A 27,531-nucleotide genomic window follows, 5' to 3' on the forward strand; every position below is an offset into this window, starting at 1 on the left:
ATTTATCAACCCACAAGATATTTGACATTCCAGATCTTAGCAATAAGCAGGACGTGTGTCGCATAAGAACGAAGCAAAATTGCCTCCTCAATTTACCATAAGTTTCTGTGTATCTCAGATGTTAACTAGACGTTATTATAGAAGACGTGGGTTTGAACCCCCTCGAGATCCCCGCCGGTTTTGCCTATGTACCTAACCCTTAACAATACATATAAGTATCTTCAGGAGGCAGCGTGGCCGAGTGATCTTCCCGTGAGACTCGCAATCAGGTAGTCCCTTGCCAAAGTTCAGCCCTGAATCCACTTACTAGCAGAATGGTAAATTCTTAGTAGCCGCACTGAGTACAAACCCTTCGTCATGTTGTATATTTGACAACACCAACTTATTTCTCAAAATAAATGTATGATCAGAACGCGGAACTGTTGGTTATATTATCCACTAATTTTAAGAACGACTACTAAGCATCTTAATCCCTGAAGTTGATTGAAAAAATACACGCGCGTTTTCCTTACAGCGACACGAGGCTTGCTTGACCACACCGTCCACTGTTGACCATCCAGACTGTAGTGCAGAGAGTAACCTGTTACGTCACCATGATCAGTGCCGCTAAGAATGACAGCCGATATCTTCTTAGCCTATAATAAGGACAGAATGAAATCAGGCTCTGTTGAACCGATGAATAAAGGAATACAGCAGGAGATGAATAATAGAAGACAAAAGGTCATCGACAACGGTTAGTGCCTAAAGTAAGAGGTAAACTTTGTCTCCACAGTTTCAAAATCCGCTAATTGATCTCTTGAGGAACACCAACCTTTTTTTTTTTTTTGGTGAGGGGAGGGGGAGCAAGGGGGATGTACATCTACCGGGCAACAAAAACGAGCAATTTGTTTTCAGCATTGCAGCAAAACGAGTTGAATAGCGATATTGAGTGTTTGAACAGCTACAAATCAAACCTGCTTAGCGCGTTTTACCGTAGCTTAACAGGGCTAATAGGAGATGGCTGCTTGAAAGAACTGATCCTCAAAATGAGACTACATGTGTATTTACCTGCCCCAAGTCAACCTGAATAAATTGCTTCTTATCTTTTCCTGCTGCACACCAACCCTTTAGGCTGCATAACCTAGCTTCTTTGGCTGGGTAGCCTTGCAAATGACTTGACGCTGAGATGCGACTATCGGGAATAACGCTGCGATCAGCCACGCCGAGAGAAGCCAGGCAACCTAATGAATAATGGGAATATAGTGTAACTGCTTTTAAGGTTTTCGTGTTTATTTCATAAATGCAGGGGCACCCAATGGATCTGTTCCTCAAAATATCTGTTCTTCATGCAAATTTTTGCTGGCTGGGAGATGTGGAAGAAATAATAGTCCTTGGAAGGAAAGTGTTGCTGGGAAAAAGATAATTCAGGGTGTCAGAGGGGATTTGAAGTCTAGAGTAGCTGCTACGGGTTACTTGTATGGGTTGCTTACCACTCAAGATCTGAATTGTGCCCTATGAAACTTCCCAGTAAGTCAGGTTGCAGGTTGTAAGGTTGCTGGCTGGGAACTCTTCCATCAGTCTTGCTGGGAGTGAGGAACAGATAATTTTTTTTCCAGCAATCTCCCAAAATGCTTAAAATAGTCTCAGAAAACTTTATTCACGCTTTGTTGTTGTTTTTAGGTCTTTTTCTCAAAATTTCCCGTTGGGTGCCCCTGTAAATGCCGTTGTGCCACTTAAATTGCTTTTACTCAATGCCTGTAGCCTGCGAAGCAAGCGTTTCCGCGCCAATTTGGGACGCATCCGCACGATAAGAATGCGGTTTTAACAAGAGCACTCTTTTTAGTAACTGAACTGACGAATTCAGGTCGGAAAATTCTTGAAATTCTTGAGAAGTATCAGACTGCATGACTTACTGAATTCCTCCAGTCGCCAGCTCTTCGATGAATTGCAGCCCAACAACGATGCCAAATTAACATAATATGTTGACGATGAAAATTTTATTGCTGTTCCTTTCGGCACTGCTTAGACGGCCAACTATTGAAGTATTTGCGAACGCTTGCAAGGGGGAGAATTAATCACTAGGAGGACGATTTTGCCATTGGTTTTGGTTATCATCCAATAATTAATAAGAGCTCAAATCGCGTAGCTAGTATATTGATACCACGAAATGGAAACTATCGGGTTATATTCAAAAGTAATCCTATCACCCGAACTTGAGTAAGCGATATCAACCAACACTTAATGTATCCTTACCATGCACTAAAAAATTTAAAGTGAGTCTGTCTTGATCACATCCGGCCCACAAAACAAGTCTTACTCCATCATATGCCACGCCTCCTTCTGGATGGACACGCAATCCGCTGGCGACATGTCGAAAAGATTTACCTGATATTTAATAATAATAACTTAATTGTACAATGATGAGTTAGCAAATGTTTTTGACCCCGATAAACCTTGTCCACGGGGTCTAGCACGTAATTATGGTTGCCATTGGCAACAGTAGTCTCATAAGCATTGCTTAAGATTTTCTTTTTAAGGGCAATTTTTTCTGTTTTACTTGGGAGGTGTCCTGCATGAGACTTCAGGTCCCGTTCTCACCTTACCTTTTGGTCTTTTGGTTTCTACTATTTATTAAGAGAGAGATTTAGACCAATAAGTCTGATGAGGAGCCAGTGGGTTCCTTAGCTGATAAAACAAAATAATAAAAATGAAATATATTTGAAGTTCCTGTAGTTCACGTGACTTAACGACGTCACTGTACGTGGGAACTACGCCGTGACTAAAAAGGGCATTCAATTTTCCAATTTATCTTGTTGAAACAAACTCATTCTACATCATATTAAAACTGTTCAGTACATAGACAACGGGAAATGACTTAATATAATAAACACATGAATGTTATGCACACGGTGTATATGTACGGTGTGTAAATGTACCTTTCGTTCTTTCAAACTTGGCTTGGCTTTCTTCACAACTGTCACTCATAACAAGCGGAGCTCCATAATAAACTCCCTTAGGGCATATCTTCCTCCCACTACAATGTTGCTTCAGCACGCCATTTGAAAAAGTAAATTTTGCTGACGTGTCTCGGCATGACGCTTGCGTAGAATAGACCAGCTGTGTTCCATTAATGGTTGAACAAGGTGATCCACCCTGTGATGTAACGCATAGGTTGTCATAGCCCTGAATAGATGTGGGAGCCGCGGTAGATACTGAAATTAGAGCATAGAGGGTGATTCATTCATTCGTTCGTTCGTTCGTTCGTTCGTTCGTTCGTTCGTTCATTCATTCGTTCATTCCTTCCTTCAGGGTTTGGGCATGGCCTCGTCCGCAATGCTCTTAGCTAACCGAGGTCTGGATTGGAATGTTTATATGTCCGCTCATTAGAATCTTGGAACCTCTGCACGTGCACATTGAGCACATTGCTTTTAGATGGCTTCCATTTCTTATTGGTCAAGTGTATGCTCAAGTGTGGTGTACATGATACTTGCGGCGAACTTCGGCTTCTTTGAACTACGAACATTCCCATGGCCACCAAGTAAAGTTTGTGTGAGTACAATTTACCCCTTCACCCTCAAAGTAGGTTCCAAGCACGACTTAGACTTGAATTCTCTAGTGTGAAGCCAACAAATGAAAGATGATTTTATTATAATTGGGAGAGTTATTTAGGCTGCTTTAGAGCTTAACGTAGATTTAACCAAATGCTACTTTACTTTTTCGGTTACCTGGAGATCCTATTCCACATCCAAGTAAGTCAATTTTAGTACATAGGCCTCTCTCCCAATATTGAGGACTAATTCTCACGTGCCTTGCCGTGATTGCCCGAGAAAGTTTCGTCATTTTCACATTCCCAACATACTTTGCTAACAGTAGCTGAAAAAAAAAATGAGCAAAAAAGAACCGACAGAATCAATTTTGCCGTATTGTAGTGTTCTTTCCCTCCTTTTTTCTTATCATCTGTTTCAAAATTGTCGTTTCAAACAAATAACGGTGTTTTTGCATCCATTTTCATTAACATACAGGGCCCAGTTGTTCGAAGGCCGATTAGCGCTAAAGCAGGGTTAAATTTTAACCCGGCTTTCTTTTTCTTTCCCTCAAAAGCATTTTCACGGATAAGTTTCTCTATTTAGAGCATTCAATCATCAAATTGTAGGCAAAAAGTAAAAACTGAATTTGCTTTTTAAGCTTTCGTATCTGAATTCAAATTTCGAAATAACCCTGGGTTATCTTAACCTTGCTTTGAACAACCCGGCTCAGAAGACCAGAATGCATAATTTTATTTCTTGTTCTAATTACTTTTACATAGGTCATTTACTGAATACATGCACTTGTATATCACTCGAAAATTGGAGAAGCTTATAAAATCTGTCAAAGGGAAACCAAAATACAATTACAATAGCTAAGATGAGTTCTGGAATGGCACATACTAAGCAAATATTAAATACATACCTCTCCGTCCCCCTCACATGTCCGTCCATCTTTTATATGATCATCTGATGGACACTGAAAAAAAGGACGGGCATAGTCACCAGTCATGTAACACAGCCTTTTCAATTCTCTTCCATCTTTCCTTTTTTTGTTAACATCATTTGTTTAAGAATAACCTTATCTGGTTCTTTAACGCTTCAGTTCCTTCCGACCCTGACAATAGTCTTTGAAACCCTTTTACCTTAGTTTGCAAAACTGTAGTATAACATGATACAGAGAATATGGGGCCCTGAATGGAACTATAAGTGTGGCTGTTCGAATAAAGACTTATAAAAGTTGCTTTTTTTCCATTTTTGTGTGACCACGCGTTTCATTCGACATATTTATTTTCTTTTTCCCGTTACCAGTTCCACTAACAGCTGCACTGCTCCACTATTCGAGATAAAAACTACCCCCAGCCCCCAATCCCTTGAATCAATATTAAGAACGGCTAACGCCAGGAGCCTGCGAAAGATGCAGTCCGTGAACTGTAACAGCATACTTTTGACTTCAAAATAAACTGTGGCTTAATGCCGTATGCTCCTTTGTGGACTTAGTAAAAAGCTCCAAAGTTTTTTAGAGGCGATTTTATCAGTACAATAAGGTAACTAAAGACCTTGATTTTCAATATCTATTTAACCCGCTGTCGAGGGCCTGGAGCAGCTTGATTTTGGTAAAATAAACTTATGACTGTCAACATTACAACGAAACTTGAAGACGTCGTATGAGTGTATGTACGTTTTCTTTTGCTACTAGGCTTTAAGAAGACGTTTTTAACCCGATTAGAAGATCAGAAATGGGAACTATCATCCGATAAATTTTTCACGCTGGGTACCGCCACAGTTGCCAGTGATTTCAAATCGCGCGTCTGTGGCTCAAAGTATGACGCATATCATAGCTCTGCTCTGATTGGATATTGCCAAGAAGGAGTGAAAAAAATCCCGCGAAAGCTGTTTCCTAAAAGAAATTTTAACGAGAAAGGGTTAACTCTAAGGAATTATATGGGGGATAAAGGCCCTGAGGAATCAGCTCCTGCTAACGCTTGAAACGTCAGGGTGGTAAAATGACTTTACTAACTCGCGATCGATAGACCAAATTTTTGTTAACTGGGAACGAGTTTTCCCCACAAAGTGAAAGTGTTGATGACACTGAGTTCAAGTAATTGTATAAGCTCTGGTCATGGAGGGTCTCTAAATCTACCAGTACAACTGGTGCATTTTTTTATATATCAAATAAAATTTGATAAATTTCCTTGCCATAAACGCATTCCAACTTCAGGGCTGCATTTAAGTCTTACCTCCGCAGACCTTCCAGAACAAACTTCTTCAACATCGCACTCTCCACTACTCTTACGGCACAAAATTCCACGTGGAGAGAACTAAGGAAAAGAAAATAAAGGTCCATAGGCAATTTAAAAGAAGTGTTGATGCTTAGCGATGTCCTTATTACAACTGCCTCATGTAGCATCGTGAGAGTCGAACGATGCTCTGCCTAAGGCCATAATGACATACCAGATATGAAAATGGTGACATTTACAGTCAGATGTGGCTTTCAAGGCAGTACAAAACCACATAAACAATCTTAAATACTGTAGACTTTCGAAACAAACCCTATTCCAACAATTAATAAACGAATTCTGTCGGACTGACCGACAATTCCAGCACGACCCATAAGTAATTATCATTTATAGTCATTTCAATCGTTAAAGCGGAATGACTTATCATTATCGTCGTCGTCATCATCACAAAAATTGATATGATATGAATTTATATCAATCAACTCTTACTTAATTAGTAAAGGCGATATATTGAGCCCTGTTGCTATTGATTAGTGTACTCTGCTTGAAACTGTCACCCTAAAGTGGGCTGAATTTACAACATTTCGCAATGTTGTCCGCATAATTCGCTCTCAGGCGTCCCGTTTTTCGTTTGCCACTCTTTTTGCTACAGAGCATGGCAGCTATTTGCTCTAGTGAATTAAAAGTAGCTGTATACTGAAGTAAAATTTTCTCGTACTTGACATTTCTGACAGCATGTACTCATAGAGTCACTGCACTGGGAGGACTTCTTTAGCCGACAGTCGTTTGGCTCACAACAAGGATCTCGAACCTTGCAATCCTGCAATTAAACAACTTTACGCCAGTGATCGTGGGGTTATTAAGCCAATCGAGTTGAAACAGGCTAAATTTAGTCAGAAAAATTTTCGTCTCCATTTCTTTTGTTGTTACGCTCATTTCACCTCCTATAACTTCCATATATTAAAGAAACCTTTTCAATCAACCATGAAAAATATAAACCCTAAGGTCTAGGAATATGGATTGTGATTGGTGGAATTTTTAGGCGGGTCACAAAATCTGGGCACCCCAACTATTGTCAGTTAACATCGGCGTAAGACTCTAAGACATCACGTCCCTCGCACCTTCGGCGCTCACCCATTAGATCACTCAGTCGACTTTTGGCAACTCTAGGAGATTAAATACAGCAAACAATTACAGGTGCACAGTGCTTTTAACAAATCAGTTTAAATATACCTCTGGTGTACCGCAGTCGCACTCTTCTCCAGGCTCCGGAATGCTATTTCCGCATCGCGGATTTACTACCTAAAAATATTAACAAACTCAGGTGCTTATGCCTCTAAGAAAACGACTGGACCAATTAGCGGTCCTATCCGCCATGCTTAGCAAGAAAGAGTTATTTCACTGCGTATATTCTAGAAGGGTCCTTTCGCTTAGAGAAAAACGGACAGTGACGTGTTTAAGTCGGCTATTTTTTTGCGACCTTTTTTACTCTTTCTTTTCTATTTTCAACATGTAGTAAGGACCTCGGTTTAGAAACTGCGCAGATTGCACCAACTGACTATTTTTACCGAACTGTGATCACACAGGGTATGAGTCATAAACTTTTGCAGGCCTTCCACGTCCTTTGTCGGCTAGCACGTGGGTAGAACTAGTAAAACTGAAAATCGAAGAAAGAATATCAACTTCATTTTCATTGATACCCTAATCGCCCACTCAGATGTCCCCGTTTTCCAAGTGTATGATCACGTCCATCACTTGCGACGTAGAAAAGCTATTCACTAGTAGGTACGCTCGGGATTTGATACTCGGAGCTTACTTTCGATGTTTTACCTTCTTAGGCAGGTTGTAAAGACAACTGTCATCAATGGAGGACATGTTCTGTAAGTTGCAGTTAGAGAACCCAGGGACACGAGTCCTTTGTAAGATAACGAAAATATATTAGCGTCTATGTAAATCTCTTAATCCAGTATAAAACGTTCTGTCATAACTGATCAGCAAGCCCTAAGTCGCCCCATAAGGTGATCGAAGACGGTCTTGTATTCTCGACTCTACACTGTGGATTCCGCATTCCCTGTCAGAGAAACTCAGATTCCGGATTGTAGCCGTTCTTGGGAGTCCGGATCGCTTGAACTGAATTCCAGATTCCAAAGCTCAGGATTCCGGGTTCCACAAGCAAACATTTCTTAGATGGCGGATTCCACAAGCGAAGTTTCCTCATTCCGGAATCTAGTTTACGTTGGGCGACCGAAGTAAAACCGCGGCGGGCGTCGCTTTTGTTGCGCCAGAATACTAACTTTTTTAAAAAACAGTGCTTTTATTTCATTGTACACTAACAATCTCGAGGGTTTTTAGCCCATGAAAACCTTAAAACCAAATGGGGCTCAACAATTGTTTCTTCCTCCCTACTTCGCCATGCTCGCCGCTCATTCGCGCGCTCGGCAAACAAAACCACCAGCCGCGCATAACCGCTCCTTGCTCCCCTGGACATCGACTTCGATTCCCTGAATCGTACTCAGGAAATAAGAGTACGTTGACTTGACACGGAATCAGCATTTCAGATAGAAGCTAAAAAAGGTACCCACTAGTCTAAGAACGGCGAAACTCACTTGAAACTTCCCATGACACAGCCACGAGGAGACAGACACTTGCAACTCGGCCAAACTGTAATTATAGAAGGAGTAATAGCTATTCAGTAAGAATCTAGAGTTTCACAAGACTTCATGCTATTTCTTTCAATTCCATGAGTCACTCTAGTGGCCAAAATACGAAAGTAAGACATAAAGTTATGCATGGTTTTAGCAAATAGAGCCAAAGAAAAAAACGTTTCGAGACGTTGCTAATGGCTTAGATATACGATAACAGCTAAACGACCTTATGGCATGGGTCTTATCCTTTCATTCTAGAAGATGTGTTGTGCCATTGTTATTCAAGTACTTATTGTGAAAATCCATTATTCTTGTTTAAGCATGGCTTGTGCTAGCCATAAATTTAAGTCCCGACACTGACCAGCTTCAATTTTCCCCAATTTCTCTCGACTTGTAAGTAAAGGGAAAAATAACCGATTTTGATAATGATGATGATGATGATGACCACGACTACGAATAATGAGGAAGTCGTGATAATGATAGTCGCATCGCATATCAGAGATGTTTTCAACTGAATCGTCGGCCGGACAAATGAATGGTAAAACAGCTTTAAAATGATTACATACTATTGTCGTGGTCGAAGTTTAAGTTATGTCCTAGTTCGTGAGAGAGAGCCAGCCAAGGACCAAGTGATCCCCAGTAGCTCCACTGGCAACCAAAAACAGAAAAGACGTTAATTAAAACTTGAACAAAGACGAGAGAGTTATTACGCGGAGAAAGTTAACCTAGCGCTAGCTAGAATATTTAACTCTATGAAATCAGCCCAAGCCTGTCTCGCAAACTCGACAAAATTTTTTTTCGTCAAGAAGACTTGCTCGAGGAGACAGAATTGTGTAGGTACAGTATATGAGTGCAATATTTGCGCAACCCCAGCAAAAAGCCAGTATTGTATACTTCGCAAAAATTAACGAAAAATTTGGGAACAGTTCTTGACTTACCGCGTCAACACCGAGTGATCTTCTGGTGCATATTTCTCCTCTATACGCCATTCCTCCAAAATCGTCCCACATTTTACCCCTGAGATGAGAATCACCAAGTTATATTGAGAGATGTGAGATGCGAGCTATGTTCAAACTTTACGAAAATCATACCGGATATATGGTTACTGTTCACACACAAGAACGGTTATTTCGGCGCGATCTCTGTAACGGAGCGAAGCTGCGACGCGCCGATCTCTCAATTGGAGAGTCACACTACCAGGGCTGTCAACTCTCCCGGAGAATCCGGGAGACTCCAGATTTTGAACCGTTTGTCCCGGTTTCCACATTAGAGTCTGGAATCTCTCGGATAATTGCCGAAGTTTGCAAATTTCTTGTAGAATAGACTTTCTGAAAAAGAAAATTTCAAAATTGCGTTGTTGAGCTATTTTTCTGTTAACAACGAACGTTTCCTCACTAACTCCGGTATGCCATTGTAATATAAGCAATAATGTGTGATTGGTGGGAAGTAAGCTAATTAGGTCAAATGTTACAATTTCAACAACATCTTTTTCGCACGTTTTTTTTTTCACAAATGACGTCATTTGCCGTTTGCATTATGACGTCATTTATCATCCCTCCCGCATCAATTCACAATATTTGAAGACGTGGGGGGTTGACCGCCCTGCACTATATCGGATAGGTGTTCATACTACGCCGGATATCTCTTCGTGTTGGCACATAGTCGTGAACATGGTGGTCGCGCCATGTAAAGGAATCCAAGATAGTCCTGGTTCGTGGATTCCACGCCGTGGATTCCTGATTCCAGGTACTTGATTCCAGTCTTTGTCAGTGGAACTTGGATTCTGGATTCCAATCCTTACTAGGATTCCGGAAACCACAAGCAAATATTTCCAGCTTCCGGAATCTGGATTCCCTTACATGGGGCGAACATAGCCTGCATAGCGGAACAAACTTGACCAAGCAATTCCGATCCAGTAACGTTTTTTTATTTTTGTTTATTTATTTATTTATTTATTTTTTTGAGAAAAGCGTCACTGATTTAGATGTAAATATCAGTCTTTCCCTCATGTATTTAAACTATTTTTCTGACCTTAATAAATGGATACTGTCGTATCTGATGCCAGCAAGATTGCTTGAACGGTGATTTTTGAAGTTCCTCAAATCTTCGCCTGCTTGCTTCACAAAAGGTACGTGATCTTTGTCCGTCCATATCTCCAAAGCCGATAAAACCACTCGGATGTTTATTTTGCGGTATATCTAAAAAATGGCGAGCAGTAAAAACAAAAAACAACGAAAGCAAATTATAAAAAAAATATATTCTTCAACACCAACAATTTGCTGAAAGTTTAGCAGAGCTTTCGGAACCCAACCGAATCCCTATACCAGTGATGACGTTTGCTGTTATTCGCAGCCTCGACTTGATGAGGCTGCAATTATAAACTATCAGTTATAAACTTGAGTTACATATCTCAGGCTTTAATATATAATCTCGACCCGGTTACGAGAGATTGCAGGGGCTGACACATTGATACTATGGCTTAGAATCGCATGATTCTAAGCCATACTATCAGATTTAAATGCATTCGTGAGACACTGATTTCTTCAGTTTAAAGATGTATTCATAGATTCATACAATTCAGTTTTAAAGAGTTATTGAATTATGCTTAACCTACCGCATCTACCGCGTTTACAAGGGTAAAAACTCTTCGTTTTACGTCTGCAATACTTCGCTTGTACTTCTTGTACTAAAAGTGATAAAAGAACTTATGTTCAGGTTTGAACGCAGGGGACAAAATTAACACAATTAACGATATTTCATAAAGACTTCTGTGAATCTTGCAAATTTTTTCTCCCCTTGAAAAGATGAGAAAAGCCGTGCTGCCGATTCTACAAATTTATCCCAAATTGCAAAGTTTACAAATTTAACGTACGATTTTTGATAACGGCTTGGATCACACCAGTCAGGCGAGACATAATTTTGCAGGAACCCCAGCAAGAAGCTGGGTACGAGTTCCTCATACTTTGTCCCAGTCTCCCCGGCTAGCGCCTGGCAGATTTCAACATGTGATAGCTCGAAACGGCACCCACTGTGACCTTTGCTGCATACAGTGTGTTTACTGTCTTCTTTCAAAGCCAGAGGAGAGAAAGATGCTCAGCGCAATAAACGTAAGTAATTTCGGTATGCGCGTATAATGCACATTCTCGGCAGCAATATCGCTAATGTTAAAAAGCAATATTTATTTGTATTTATATCTTTGAATTTGTATCTTTTTCGTCCTCATTTACCTTTATTGGGATAAATAACACGCTGACAAAAAAAAAAAAAAAACCTTTCATGAATTGCTGATTAACAGTCAAAAGTAACATTCTCGCTTAATGTTATGACATAGTAACAGGTGGCCAGGTAGATGCATTTTTGCCATTATCACTGGTTTTCAGTTGATGTCACGGCGGCTGTGCATGCTGGTGTACAAGAACAAAATTGCTTTCTCTCCACTTAAAACTCCTCAACTGAACATGTTAACTGATTGATTCAGTTTTCATTGACAGCTTTCATCAACTCATTTGCTTTTGTCCTTCCATTTTATTACTGTTGGCCTTGTGAATTTTTGTAATTATTGCAGATGATTTTTATAAATTTCAAAGCTGTTCGCAATCCTGGATGCATCAGTACTGGATTTTTTTTGTAACCAGAATTCCTTAAACTGCCGTTTATAAGCCTTGGGTTGTTTAGTAGGAGGTTTTAGGAGGGTTTCTAAATGGAGGGGCTTATATCCCAGGGGCTTATAACTGGAATGCGAGGCCACTATAGGGGTGCTTGTGGAAATATGTTTTGCATTTACTGATGATTAAAGTGACAAAGACAAAACGTAATAATAAATCAAATTCATTTGAATACATTTCAATACATTTCACGTGTCTGGGGGGCAGGGGTGGCTTGTAATCGGATGTATTTTTTTGTTTACAGGCAGACAGGCCTGTTTGTTTAATTGTTTAATTTTTTTTTCACTTACCACCACATTGTCAACAATAATCATTAATTCCACATATCGGGTTTTTTTGGTTGTTAGATATTTCTTGTATATGGTTTCTTCTGCCTCTCTTTATTCTTAAAAAAAGTAATAAAAAGGAACAAGTTAAAGGAACAGTATCCCGTTACTGCGCATGCACCAAACTTTGATTTTTGGACAGGATGTCGCGAAATCAAAAGATGCGAGGAGAGTAAGAGAATCTTGAAAAATCCGTTTGCATCGCGCTTGGCCGGGTTCAATACGACACTAAAACTTCTCAGGATTATACATCAATGATATATTGTTCCTGTTAAGTTTTTATTTGGGCAAAATCTGGATTTTTTGGCGTTACTTTTATTGCCGTTGGCCGGAGGACCAAAAGAATGGAAGCACTTTGATGCCGATTGAAGGCTGATTTCTTCTGCTAGCTTCCATATAAGCTCAGATAATTGTGAAAGGAATACGCAGAAATGAAACAGCAACAATAAAGACTGTAAGAAAGAAACCGTTGAGACATTGATGTGACTGAGGAGATCTTGTGGAGGGGAGCTTCGTGAAGCAGAATGTTTTGCAACGACGCGTTAGTAAACTTTTAAATGAATCTCCCTACGGCCGACAAAATCGAACAAACAGGCGCTACACGTTTTGAAAAACTAGTGACACGAATCATAATATCATTCTTGACTAACCTTTGTGATGATTCATAGCGTTGAGATTGCATTTTTATTTATGTCTTTCAAACGTTTGAGGCTAGAATGCGAGCAAATCAGGCAGATATTACTGGACTTGGAGCGATTGACCTCTGACACGAGTTTTAAATTAGAAAATATGTTTTTAAAGCGAGCGGAACGAGATTTTCGGGTCGCGAGGCGGCCCAGCTAGCGATAAAATCGCGATGTGTCTTCGAACTGCGAGCCAAATTTTTATATAAGACGAAAGACTTCTTCGAAAGTCTAAAATATTACTTGAGAATATAAACAACAAATCTCTGTCGGCGGTGCGGTCCGGAAGGAAATCTTGTCGAGTCAATTTGACAGTTCTATTGTCTTTTGAAGAAAAAACAGATGACGCTCGCGCGTGCGCATAATCGGGACACTGTCCCTTTAAGAATTAGTTTCAAGAACTCTGAACAGTTATGTTCATCATCATCATCATCATCCAGCTTATCATCTTTATCATAATCATCATCAAAACTTGATATGATCAACTCTCCATAACTGCAATAGCTGTTGAAAGTATGGATCCTTTATTTGTCGTTTAGGTATTCAAGGATCAATGTTCCAGACCAAATCAATATATTTTTCCATGCAAATTTTTGTTATCATTAGAGTGAATTCATGCAACTTGTTTCTTATATGCTAATGTGGCACACAATATCGTTATGACCAGCTTTTGTACTCACAGGCACCCCCCCCCCCCCCCCATTCATGCTGGAATGTACTGCACTTTTCAAGAACAAATGGTAGCTCAATTCTGAACCAAGAATAATCTGTACGAGGCAAAAGGAGTACTTTTAAATATACTTGCCTTTTTGCTGATGTGATCTCTTCAGTTACCACAACTGGATGAAATTGTGGCATCGGTTGTTTGACAAGTTTCAGTTAGTGAGGAAAAATCCAATGAGACGTACTTTTTGCTATCAAGACATGCACATTTAATTGGAAGAGACACAGGTGAAACTCTGGCATCCATTGTAAAATTAGCAAACCGACATGATCTCAACTCTGCTCTTTCAATTAAAAATTTGTACGGGGGGTGACAACTCTAACAAAGGCTGTTTGGGCAGTCCTATGAATAACTTTATGTCCTCCCAGAAATTTGGACAACCCTCCCGACCCTCTCCATTTTTAATCTTTAACTTCCCAAAACTGTTTTAACAATTAAAATTAAAAATTTTAATTAGAGATTTTTTGCGGCTTCTTGTTAATTATGTAACTTGTGAATTATCTAACCTTAGTTAAAATTTTGAAATCTTGGTGCTCTGAAATGCCATTTCTAGTGTTCTGAGAGGACAAATTCTGTCCAAATGTTGTCTAAATCAATTGTCATTGGTATGCTTATTTTTATTGGCGTGACTTCGCGGAGAAGTAGTTGATGTTATTTTATATTTTGTGCGGTTTTTGAAATTGTTCTGGATGTCAGTTTCCGCTAAGTATACTGATAGTATGTGCCTCGCACCGGCACGATTCTTGTGTCAATCCGCTGGGGATTGCACGTGGTCAATCGCACTCCAACTTCATGCTATTTTAGTTGGAAACGTTGCTGATTGGTCTTTTCATATCATGGGGAGTTAAGCTGTTTTCAAGTGTCAAAATACATAAAATACAGTGCATACACAGGGTGTATATATTGTTTGATAACATGTAATATCAAATCTTTGCTCAATGTCCCGAAAATATCTTATATTTCCCGAAAAACTTCCCAGGTATCCCGATTCCCGGCAAAATCTTCAGATTCCCGGAATAAATTTGTTTTTCTCCCGAAACAGCCCTTATTAGAGCTGTCATTCCCCGTAATTTGTAGCAGTGGTTTCAGTTCAGTGGTGCGTGCCTTCTCAATTGTTCGTCTCATTTGCATTTAGTGATTTTCATAAGCATATATAAGAAACAGGTTATAAGAATTCACTATTATTATCATTATCATTGGCGTTAGCATGGGCATTGTGATCATCATCAGACACTTCTATTAATAATTACAATAATTATTATCATGAGGGCCAATGAAGCCAATGAAATTAAGAATGAAAAGAAAAGAAAATGTGGCGGGGGGCAGTTGGCTCTTATCCGGAAGGAGGGGAGTGGCTTATAACAGATGTATTTTTTTTTACAAGTAGATGGGCCTATAACAAGGGGGGGGGGGCTTATAAGCAGAATTTTTACAGTATATTGTTCATAACAAGTTTCTAGGCTTACCCTGGAGGAAGACGCCTGGGTGTCACTTGCTTCTTCTGTTGGCATTTCTTCAGGACTTGTTATTCCTTGTTAACAATATTTTTTTTATAAGGCAAAAGTTTATGTAGAGACTTCTCTAATATTCTAGTATTTTAAAAAATTACAATTTGGAGGATTTGCCTTTAAGGAGCAGTTTCTGTTAATTTTGCTTACCACATGAAAATCTTTTCTCCTTTTCAAAATTTGTTTTATAAACCTTGTGTGCTCCCTTGCCCTATAATACAATGAATTCATCATTGATTACTTTTGTAAACAGTTTTGTTGGGATATGCTCTAATTTAATGCAGTGATTTCAAATGGAAACCTTAGTGGGATATGGCTCGATGTACATTTGTCCTTCTTCATCTTCGATCATGCCACTAAAGAAATGGAAAAAGAGATATAAATATTTAAACTTTAGGTTAGGAAGGAAATGAACCACATGTAAATACATCTTATTTAGGTTTTTTATCACCTCAATCCATAACAGGTGTCAAGGATAACTGTCGACCCCATCTCTTGTCCCATCACATAACCTTGGTAGTGACAGTTAGTTGGAGCTACCTGTTATTTGACATAAAAAAAAAACAAAGACAAAAACAAAGCAAAACAAAAATCAGGGGAAAAAAAAACAAGAACAAAATAAATAATTAAGTTAAGCTATCATTTAAGTACCTGCAAGTATTTTCAGTTAGATTAGCAAAAAGATTTTCAGACTATTTCATTCCACAAGCAATGTACAATTTAGCACTTGTTATTCCAGCAATTTCTTTGCAGTATGTTTTCAAAGCCTAATAGCTAATAACTTTCAAAAAGGTAACTTAACTTAACTTAATTTCTTTCATCTGTCAACTTCTCCTACTAAAATTCAATTCCACCCATAGTTGCGTATTTTTATCCATTAGGTAGACTTGCCACAAGTCGACCTCATGAGTTTCTAAGCGAGAGGAGCGAGATTTTTAGGCCATAAAGCGTTCGAGCGAGAGACGAAGTCTTCGTCCCGCACCATATTACAAGCGGTAGAGGTCTATTCCTTCGAGAAATAGGATATTTATAAGGTCTTTTGAAATTGATCCAAGTAATATGTATATATTTTTTTTATTTTATATTTATACAACTTATACTTATGTACCTTTTGCTCCACTAGTAGGCCATTTTCCTTGAAATAACGTAAAGTGAATTGTGGTATCAAAACTAACCTGAATAGAAAACAAAAAATTTAGCAAGGTGTCTGCTAAATATTTTGGGGGAGCCTTGAAGGCGAACTTATGATTTATTGCGCAATTTTATCCAATTAACTTTATATTATAAAGAAAATCATTCGTTGTACTGAGGACTTCGTTATATAGTGGTTCGTTATATCGAGATTCCACCGTACCTAAATCTCGCAGTGGAGAGCCTCTCGTCTTGTCCAGGGAGGGGGAGGTGGGTGAGGAGGTTTTTTTTCCTAGAGATTTTGCTACCGCTCAAAAACATAGGAAATATTTTCTCCCGGTTATAAAACCTACAGCACCTACTTGTTGAGACGAACGTCCACAACCACTTGTTTGCCAAAGGCTTTCAGTTTGAAGGGAGCCCGGTCGTCTTCTCGTTTCTGGTGTTAAAACGGCAACAAATTTGATTAATTCATCAATTCATTAAAGCGCGCACGGGGCCAAGTTAGTATAAGGATCAAACTCCCGGGGGGGGGGGGGTACTTTAGGAATTTCTGGGTGGGGATGTGCCACTGGGACCCTGGAACCCTGGAACCATTAACCTATCCCCGAGCTAGTTCAGCTGAATTTTGCTACCCTACACTAGAGTAAACTCCCCAAATCCCCCCTATCCTAGAGTAGCTTCTTTCCAGAAACTACTGAGGTCACTAGCACAGTCTAGCGCACTCTAGCCAAAACAAAACCTTATACCACAATCCCTAGTCTAGATAAAATCTTCAACCAACTGATCAGTTTCCTAAAAAAATGATACCCTATTCTAGACCCAAACGCTCTGATTTATATACCCTATCGAAGAGTAAACTGCTTGAAAACCATACCCTTCACAGCGGCACATACCTATATAGCCCGTATATGGTAGTACCCCTCCCCCCCGGGATAAAACTATAATGTAAAATTCATCCTTTCGTAGTGTCCGCAGAACCTTTTTAGCAGGCAGATTGACAGACAAAGATTTAAGCGTCAAATTATCATTTTTAATTGCTCCTCTTGGGTCTTTACTTTCTTTCTCACAGATGCTCAAGAAATTGGCCTTCGTCGATTTGTAACGCTTACTATCTTCTGAATCACCAGCTCTGCTCATAATCGATAGACAAGAGTGGAAGAGAGCTCAAGCGACTATTCAGGATATAAACGTAAGTTCTTCTTGATCAAGTACCTTTGATTTCGTTAACAAATTTCTCTTTGCTCGTCCTTTGTCTAATCTCTCGGGAAATACTATGTCAAAACTGCCATGGGTATCTTCCGGAGAAGCTGGGAAAAAGACAAAATCTTCAGTACGTAACGAGGAGTGGGCGGTAAGGAGAAGTAACGTTTTGATCATCGGAAGTATAGTCAAACTTTGTCAGCCGCCTTACCAATAGGTGGATACTCTTCGTTTATAAGTTTCCACCGCTCTGGCCCGTTATCAGTTAGTAACACCCATTTAAAAGTCAATTAATTAGGTCGGTAAGCATGTAAGACAAAAGATGTTACAAAAATTGTTAAAGGAGGAGTTACTGAGTTAGCTGAAAACCAGGTAAAAACTTTAGAAGACCACCCGAAAAAGGCTAAGAAAGGAGGTGCGATTTTTTTGTTTTTTAGTTTTTCTACTTGTGGACGGCTTCTTAAGCTCGATATATATCGAGACCTTTTCTTTCATAATTTTAAAGGGGCTCCCTTGCCTCATGTTCTTTTAAACTTTATACGTAAATGTTTGTTTGTGTGGTAAAATGATAATAAACAAACAAACAAACACTGAACAAGTTGACAACAAAACTGTGCACTTTCTGAGGAAGTAGTGGTGCCTTTGTAATGACATCTGTAAACGGTAAGACTTTCTAGTCTTATCGGATAAACTGTTGGCCCGGTATCACAACCATACACACATTTACTAAATTCTTTGGGACGTTAAAGAACTGACCCACACACTGTTCGTAAAGATTAGGGGACGCAGTCCCCGTCCCGGTTTTGTGGTCTTTCTTGAATTCACACTCACTTTAGGGGCATCCGTACTCATTACTTCATAACTTGTCAGCTGACTTGTAAAGTGCACCCTATTTTAGCAGTATGGCAAAAGTCCCCCACCCAGTGTTGAAAGTTATCCCTGAAAAGCCCCGAGAAAATGGCTGATAATATTAAGATATTTACAATCTTCTATTTACGTCTACCTTCATAAGCTGGATGGGACTCGGTTACCGTCAGTAACGCCGCCAAGGCAAGAAACAGGAAGAAAACACCTGGAAATTCAAACAATTCGCACTCAAATTTATAAGTTTCATTTTATCTTTTTTTGACGAGAACATTTGTCAGAACTGTAAGCTTTTATGGAAATACAGTAAACAAATAAACATTGTTGAAATATGTTCGCCTTCTTGCGAGTTAAGTCAGTTAAATTTCCTGCCACGAATGCAGCACATTGGAAAATCTGGTTTTCTTTTTGTACGAAAACCCGAGGAAAATAACCAAATTCCTACTAAAGGGTGAAGCACTTGCTCACATCTTTAGACGAATCTTTCGTGATAGTGTCACTGAAGGAGTTCATGGCCCTCAGCTGTGAAGTCTAGACTGGCTCTGTCAACAGATCATTGCATTAGATATGTTTAGCTGAAATATGCTTAGAAAGATAATTGATCCTCGACGGAAACACGAAAACAAAAAAAAAAACAAAATGATTTTCCATAAACGTATTTCTTGTACAAGAGGCCTTGCAGTTATTATGTAAGGTGGATGTTATCCTGGCTCATCTTTTGTGAGAATCGCGAAGTCAAAAATCTTTTTTTGCCTTGTGAGTCCTGAGTCACTGCAGTATATGACGGTTTGCCACAGGTTTTAAAAGAAAGGAGAGATTGCCTTCTTACCTTTCTTATTTAAAGCTTCTCTGTTTCTGGTTACAATACAAAAATTCTAACTGGCAGCGCTCTCAGTTAACGCTTAATCTTTATACGTAAGAAAGTACATCGTGATTACCTCCGAGCGTCGTGTCGTTTAACTTTCTCCGGTAATCCCTCAGCACCAAAGTTATTCAGTGGCTATTGCAAGGTATTATTAACAATAAATAAGACTGGACAAACCTTTAAGCTTCATTTTTGAGAATTTTCAGTTTCACGCGCACACCGAAACAGAGGAAAACCAAATTCTGTTGCGGTTAGATGAGCTCAGATTTTTTCAGACATGACAGACGAGTGAAAGGCTTAGCTTTAGTACACCTTATTGCGATGGGGATACTGCTGAGTAATGGTTTTTAGAAAGCTACTCAAATAACAGTGATCTGGATAACTGAGATATTATTTAACCTTATCGTTGTAATCTTACCCAATTCGTTCGGGTACTTAGCCACGACGAGGTATTCGCCGGTTAGGTCGTTGAACAACACTTGCATATGGCTGAGAGAAGACGGAATTTACTGTAACTAGTTTTAAATACTATGAAAACTGTTTTGAATAATAATAAAAATAATATAATAAATTTAAAAATTCAGGAAAGAACCAGCCAAAAAAGAGGCTTGGCCAGATTCTATGTTATTATTATTATTACTATTATTATTATTATTATTATTATTATTATTATTATTATTATTATTATTATTATTTTAAGCGAATTAATTGTAAATAGGATTTTAAAAAAAATTATTATTATTATTATTATTATTATTATTATTATTATTATTATTATTATTATTATTCATCCCTACTGCTGGACCAGGGGTCAATTTAATAAAACTTTTTTGCTATTGTTTCAGAGTCTAAAACAATGGCTACACTTGTAAAAGTTTTATTAAATAGGCCCCAGCACAGCAGTCAATGCAATTTGTTATTCAGAGATAAAGTCCATTGTATCGACTTGCACTGCGTTGCAAGTGCTTTTTGTCCCTAGTGATTCTTCCGTTTCAAACATGATCTTTCTTGCATACATTGCTTTAACAGCAGGCTTTCCTTCACCCCGGCTAGATCACTTGATATAACGACCATTGAACTTTCAAGTGTCCACATTACAGAGGTTTCCGTATTACGGAGCATTGAATTTTCAAATTAAGTCTAGTACATGTATTTTTTGGGACAAGGGGACTATCTACTCTTAGTCAAGAAGATGTTCTACCTGAGATGACCGTAAGGCTGGTTCTACTGCACAGTGATTATTTTTGTTGTATCATTTCGACGTGTGGTTCTATTTACACACTTCACTTTACAAAGCTTTAAAAGAAGTTGCAGAAAGGTCACTGGTGCTTCCCTTTTTAGGGAAATTAAGAAAAACAATGATCAATCAATTTTTGAGAAATTCATGCTGAGAAACGTTTAAAAACCGAATCCCCCAGCACGAAATCCGATAGGACAAAAGAAATTGCAAGCATTGAAAAAAAAAAAAAGATCATGTAAGCATGTGCTGACAATGAAAAAACGAACAGTCTATTTTGGTACGGTGAATCAAAATTCCTAACTCACATAATATTGCAATCCAAACTCGAGAAAGAGGTGCCCTCAAGTATAGCGTTGTAGCATGATCATTGCGCAGTCTCTGCTTCAAGAATTCCCAGTTCTTTATCCTTCTGTTTGGAACGACAATGAATACTTATAGGTAATTCCTTTCGGACTACTAATAACATTTATCTTGCAAAGGTATTCCAGTTACGTATAACTATGTGACCCCCCCCCCCCCCTTCTCCTTTCTCGCCTCACCCCTTATCGGAGAGAACCACAAGCATACAGTATAAACGGTTAGTATCACTTTATTCCTTGAAATGTTATGTGGCCCCTTAAGGTTATGAGGGCTATAAGGCTACGACAGCTTAGCGAACTACTGCTCGAACTTGCAGACTATAAAAGGATGGTCTATCGTTCCTGCTTAATTTCACCAAAGTACCGTGTGGTAATGATGTCAACGGACGAATTCCCCGATGGCTCAGCTAACTTTGCAGCTACTTCTTTAGATCCAAATTTCTCGTTGGTTTGGTAGCGAAGGTTACCCTTTTCGTCTAAAATTATTTCCTTTACGAATTGGGCACATTCTTCAGAGCTCTGCGATTTGCCTTCAATCTCCTTTTGTATCTTTGCAGAAAACATACTTTTGAGGTTTAAGGTCTCAGGGTCCGCGTTTGGCGTGCTAATTCGACTCCATTCCTGCGCTTTTGCTGCTAGCGGAGTTAAAACCGGGCCTGGTTCCAATAGACAGCATCTAAACAGAAGAACACGTGCAAAACAGCTAAATAAAGGATTATTAATGATAATGATTCTTGAAAATGGTGATTTTCACGCACGGTCGCGTGTTTTACTCTCTCTACTATCTCTGAAAACCAGGTGCCAAACGCGTGGCACGTGTCTCCATACCATGATACGGATCGGACGTACTTTACCTGGTCTCGTCGCTTGTGATAGATATTACTAATTAAACTAGCATGAGGTAAAGTGCATGAAATTTCACTGATAGCAATATGCATGCTGTGCACGATGAGGTTTTTTTACAATTATTAGGGTTATGTACAAAGTGAGACTTAGGTTTGCCATTTGGCTGTCTGTAGAACCGTCCCCGGTCTTAAGAAGCTACTAAAAGCCCGGTGTGAACAAGGTTTAGGAGAGTACAGTCGAACCTTTCTAATACGGACACCGAATTAGGGACAGTGCGAAGTGTCTGTAATATAGAGGTGTCCAAATAAAAGAGGTCACCATGATGACGTCACTTAAAGGACTCCACTTACAGTTTTAAGTGTTCAGTAGCTAAAACCAGGCTCACACTTGTCTTTAAACTGCATGTAAAGTTATTAATGCACAGTACAAAGACACTGTCTTTCAGTAGCATACAACATTGTACATCTCAGGTACAGACAAGTTACTGTCTTAAAACGAAACGAGCTACAGGGCAATGCTGCACGTGAAACGTTGTAACGTAAGGCTTAATTCTGATAGCGTCTTTCGCTATTTTGCAAGTCCAGTAAACAGTAACTAGAGTACAAAATGTAATCACGGGAATAGAAAAGATCTTTATGCTATCTGTAGTTGTTTAAGCCTTCAAAACGTCGGTTATGTTCCTCTGTACACCTTTCGCAAATCGTTATTTGGTATACAGCGACTGGACTATTTATCACCTTGCATAGTTAACCAGCCAGACTTGACGGGATTTACCCCGTGCAGATTCACCTGATCGGGGTTCGGGACTCACCTGATCGCCGCAGTGTCCGTAATAAAGAGGTTAAGTTCATATGAATTTACTCTCTGGGGCCGAGATTTAGTGTCCGTATTACCCTGGCAGAGGTTTTTTCTTTTTTTTTTTTTTTTTAAGAAAATATATGAGAATTTTGTCGGGACTTTGAAAACTGTCCGTAACAGAGAGGTGTCCGTACCTAGACATTCGGCTGTATATGGTTTCAAGTAAAAGATTAGTATTTACACTGGAGAATTGTGTAGGAGCTCCGTTTTTAGGCTTGGATAAATTTATCTATTGATTGTAGGTATTTACCTGATATTAAAGTGACGAAGTGTAGGAGCCAAACTCTCGGTCAGTCCTTCTACGGCAAACTTAGACGAGCAGTAAATCTCCCCAAAAGGAACTCCGACTATTCCAAAATGGCTGCTGTTATTGATAATGAGCCCACTTTGCGTGGCTTTCATGCTGGGTAGGACGGCTTGGATAAGTCTCATGTAACCAAAATAGTTTAGTTCGAACAGCTCCTTTGCCATGTCAATAGGGATAAATTCGAAAGGAATTCCCACCATCCCAATACCGGCATTATTGACTGCGGATTGAAAGTATTTTAGTGATCACACTCAACGTATCTCAAATTAAAGTAACGAATCGATCTCTAGAAAAGAATCAGCCAAACTGACCAAAGTACACCATAAACACCAAGACTGGAATTAAACCCCTGACTCAGCCTTTTTTTTAACGTCATTAATTTAAGGAGACCAAACTTCAACACTCTTTAACGACATTTCTTTCAATAGGCTCTTTGTCCTGAACTTCCTACGTGAGGTAAAAAAACTGCAATTTTACCCAAAGCGAAGCGACGAGCAGCCCAAAGCAACCCCTCCTCCCTTTTGACCCTCACCGTTCCCCGGACGTAAAACACGTACACATTAGGCAATGTTGATAGGAACTTCTCGCCTTTTATACTGGTTATTCTGTGACACTTCTCTCCCAAACTGAATAAATTTAAAGACATTTTATAACAATTTGCTTAGTAAACATATGTTGTGTTTATAGGTTATTTAAGGCAGTGTTTACATGGAGGTGGGGACCCCAGGTAGGTAAGGAGTAACCTGCTTAGGTGGGGTAACCTGCCTTTCCACATAATCTCTCATTTTAATTTGATCACGTTTACATGATAGGTGGGTTGACCCGCCACATGTTACCTCACCTGTCTCGGATCCCCCACCTCGGGCCCTTAAGCTGGCTGGTTCATACACAGTGTTGCAATGTGTGCACCCTAGAACAAAGGGAATTACTGTCTCCAGACGTTAACAAGGGCAGAACACCGTTGGAAGAAGCAACCGGTTGTGGTCATATCTCTGGCACGTGACCACTTTCCTTATAAAGTGTTATACGATACGATACTTTATTGAACGTGGATATTACGCTTAGCTATCTATGGTGTTCAATCCCCGCCAAAAATCAACTTTAGTCCTCAACATTCAACTTGACCCGCTAACATTAAAGGGACTGGTTCACGATAATGCGCATGCGCGCCGTTTGTCTCTTCAGAATAAATTTGTCGGGTCAACACTAAATTCCAAATCGCCTTTACCTGTACAATCATTGAAAATCCTTCGTTTTATTCGGACATCCGTCGCTTTGGCTGGTCTAGTTATACTTCGGTAGTGGTGATTAACGTGTGGTTGTGTCGTTTGACTGGTTACGTTTTAAGAAGACGCAAAAAATAATGTTTTGATCATGGAGGTTCGGAAGAGCATCGTGGCCGTCCGGCAACGGGACGTTATCAAGAGTCTTTGGAGATAGAAAAGCTTAGCCTATCGATCTGGTATGGTTCTAGGAGTAGTGTGTGGTTTACGAAAAGAATACACGACACTTGGAAAGTGGTTAAAGGCATGAGTTCGTTCAACTTTGATTTGATTTTTGACTCCGACCTGTAGTTATACCGCAACAGGCCGCGCGATCTTCACCGATCTGGTACACTTGAAATGTTCCTTGTATCTTTGCTTTACGATCGTATATGTTTAAGAATTGATGTTTTTAAAATAAATTATTGCCTGAATATTCTGTTTATAATATAGTTTCTTTATGTGTGCTACTCGATAACATTTGTTTTGCGGAACACTGACCCGATGCAACGCGGATGAATTTGTTCATTTGCTGATAAGCATTTGAAATTTCTGCTCAATTAAGGATAATCTTTATACTCATACGTTGTGTGTTTTTGTCACCGGTAAGGCGCTATTTGTAGGTATTTCTGGGTTTATTTAAGGCAAACTGAGAGAACAGTAATAAGATATTTGTTTACAAATTTTGTTTGCCGATCGGTGACTGCTTTGTTAGCGTGGGTACGACCTCGTAAAAATACACGTTGGTAAATGTTTGTTTCAAAGCAGCACTGGGCTGTAAATCTTATTCTTATCGGCTGCAACATATATCTGAGGAGAAGCAAAGAATAAACTTGAATTATGGGAACCAAATGCCCCGAAATACTCTCGCGTCGCGAACAATTAATTTGAATTTTGTAAATTTACTTGCGTGCATCTAACTCGCTTCCGATTGGTTGAAAAACAATCAGCTTCTGTCAGAACTCACACATGCACGTTATCGTGAACCAGTCCCTTTAAATTTATAGCACTCAACTTTCAACTTCACGTTTCAACATTCAAAGTTAATAATTCAAGTTAAACTCCCAAAAATCAACTTGAGTCCTCAACATTCAACTTGAGTGGCTATTAAACATTAAGTTATAGCACCCAACTTTCAACTTAGCTCAACTTCACGTTTCAACATTTAAAGTTAATAATTCAACTTAAACTCCCATTATTTAACATGATTACTAGTTCTTGAAAATTGAGCGCGCAGCATTCTACCTATACTACAACATGCCAGTTTAACAACCAACATTCAACTTGAGAAATCAAAACCAACTCTGCAGATTGGCTATTTGTTGTGTTTTGCGGGAACAATTTTTTTTCGATTAGGACCGATTGATTTTTCTTGCTGGTGATTAATTTTTCCGAATTAGAACCCGCAAGAATTTCTTGCCACACGGTAGCGATTAAGAATTTGTTCAAAAACACAACAAATAGCCAATCTGCAGAGGAGAGACTCGTGGCTTGACTGGCTTGCGGTGTTCCAGGCGTTTGACTCATAACATCCAGCTGATTTGCTATTCGTCGAAGGGCATCTTTGACATTGTTGAGCTCGTTGTTGCTCATATTGATTTAGGAGTAATGTAGATGTACCTAAAAATTATCTTTTCCGCAGTGGCAAGAGAAGCCGCTATCTTGGTTGTGCGAAAGGAGAGACCAGGGGAGACAGGAGACTGTCTGTCCTGCGGTTGGCTTGTTACGTCAGCGTTTGACATATGATACATTTTGGCGGACAGTTTACGCTGTCCTCACAACGAGGTCAATAATTCGCAACGATGAACTTTAATCGCACGGCAATTATTCACGACCCATCGCGTCTGATACGATGATGAGACATATTTAACGCCGAGCACTGAATACTGAAATTGCAAAGTTGGTTTTGGTTTCTTGCAAGTGGAATGTTGGTTGTTAAACTGGCATGTTGTTGTATAGGTAGAATGCTGCGCGCTCAATTTTCAAGAACAAGTAATCATGTTAAATGTTGGGAGTTTAAGTTGAATTATTAACTTTAAATGTTGAAACATGAAGTTGAAAGTTGGGTGCTATAACTTAATGTTAGCCGCCCAAGTTGAATGTTGAGGACTCAAGTTGATTTTTGGGAGCTTAACTTGAATTATTAACTTTGAATGTTGAAACGTGAAGTTGAAAGTTGAGTGCTATAATTTAATGTTAGCGGGTCAAGTTGAATGTTGAGGACTCAAGTTGATTTTTGGCGGGGATTGAACACCATAGCTATCAGCTAGTTTACAGGTAATCCACGGCCCTAACTATATTCCTAAAATTTAAAATTCCAAAACAAAAAAAACAACAACAAATTATATTACAAAAATTTAAAATTAAAAACTAAAAATATACAATAATTCATCATATGAAAACTGTGAAAGCTAAGAATCGGTTAAACAACAACAACAAGAAACAGGCAGCAATTCCTATAAATGCCGATTTCAGTCAAAACTTAAGCAATCGAATTTTGTTCTTCACTTCATTGGTGCCTGCTTTATATCTGTGTTCTTCAAATTAATCAAAACAAAAATTTAATGTGAAATCAACGCCGATATTTTTTATTTGGGCAAAGAATAGTCATCGTACTTACACAACACATCAATTTTTCCTTCAGCGTTGAGCACTTCTTTAACAGCCGTAGTGACCGATTCGTCGCTACACACGTCCATCTGCTTGATGATCAAAGTTTCTCCAAGTTGTTCCTTTCCTTCTTCCTCCAATTGTCCTTTCCTCGCCAGATTTCTCATAGTGGCATAAACCTTGAAACGTTTCTCGGCATCTTTAGCGAGAAGCACAGCGGTGGAGAGTCCAATGCCACTAGAACAACCAGAGATAAGCACGATTTGGGGAACCATGATTCTTTTGTGAAAAGCAGCTTGAAAAACTTTTCTGTTTAATCGCTGTATATTGACTTAAGGTGACTCCGTTGCTAAAACACGTGCAGTGATCTGTGGCGATCTTTGTCTCGTTATTTTGACCCTTGTTTAATTTTTTTAAAATTTTACATCCTTTATTATTTTGGTGCCCACAAACCTTTGATCAAACCTCTACCAAGCTAAAATAATTGTTCCACAGTGTCAATAAGAACAAAAATTAGATTTGGCTATCGATATGATATTTTTTTGGGAAAACGAGAGCTCAAGCAGGGTTTTGAAATGATTTATCACCGTATTTCACAGAAATGTGAATAGTGTTGAACATTTTGTCATGTGAAAAACCGTGTCAAGAACATGTGAAAACAAGTAAAATCCCGAGAGGTGAAAATGGCGGTC

General features: G+C 39.2%; 1 protein-coding gene and 1 pseudogene across 1 annotated transcript; both read right to left on the reverse strand.

Moving 5' to 3' along the window:
* The window catches only part of LOC140953805 (uncharacterized), a 37,392-nt pseudogene extending 17,550 nt beyond the window's left edge, over nucleotides 1–19,842 (reverse strand).
* Nucleotides 19,843–21,170: 1,328 nt separating this feature from the next.
* LOC140921236 (retinol dehydrogenase 8-like) lies at nucleotides 21,171–27,214 on the reverse strand. Its single transcript, XM_073371214.1, has 3 exons — nucleotides 26,850–27,214; nucleotides 22,911–23,187; nucleotides 21,171–21,632 (listed from the first exon to the last, which is right to left on the reverse strand). The coding sequence occupies exons 1-3, from the start codon at nucleotides 27,112–27,114 to the stop codon at nucleotides 21,290–21,292; spliced, it is 885 nt and encodes a 294-aa protein (XP_073227315.1). The 5' UTR covers nucleotides 27,115–27,214; the 3' UTR covers nucleotides 21,171–21,289.
* Nucleotides 27,215–27,531: the final 317 nt, after the last annotated feature.

Source organism: Porites lutea, chromosome 12 (assembly GCF_958299795.1).
Source record: "Porites lutea chromosome 12, jaPorLute2.1, whole genome shotgun sequence".
Classification (NCBI taxonomy): domain Eukaryota; kingdom Metazoa; phylum Cnidaria; class Anthozoa; order Scleractinia; family Poritidae; genus Porites; species Porites lutea.

Coding starts and splice junctions, on each gene's coding strand:
- LOC140921236 (XM_073371214.1), bottom strand. CDS start 27,114: ATGGTTCCCCAAATCGTGCTTATCTCTGGTTGTTCTAGTGGCATTGGA. Junction 23,188..26,849: donor AGGAAAAATTGATGTGTTGT/GTAAGTACGATG, acceptor TTCAATCCGCAG/TCAATAATGCCGGTATTGGG. Junction 21,633..22,910: donor CTTCGTCACTTTAATATCAG/GTAAATACCTAC, acceptor TCTTCTGTTTAG/ATGCTGTCTATTGGAACCAG.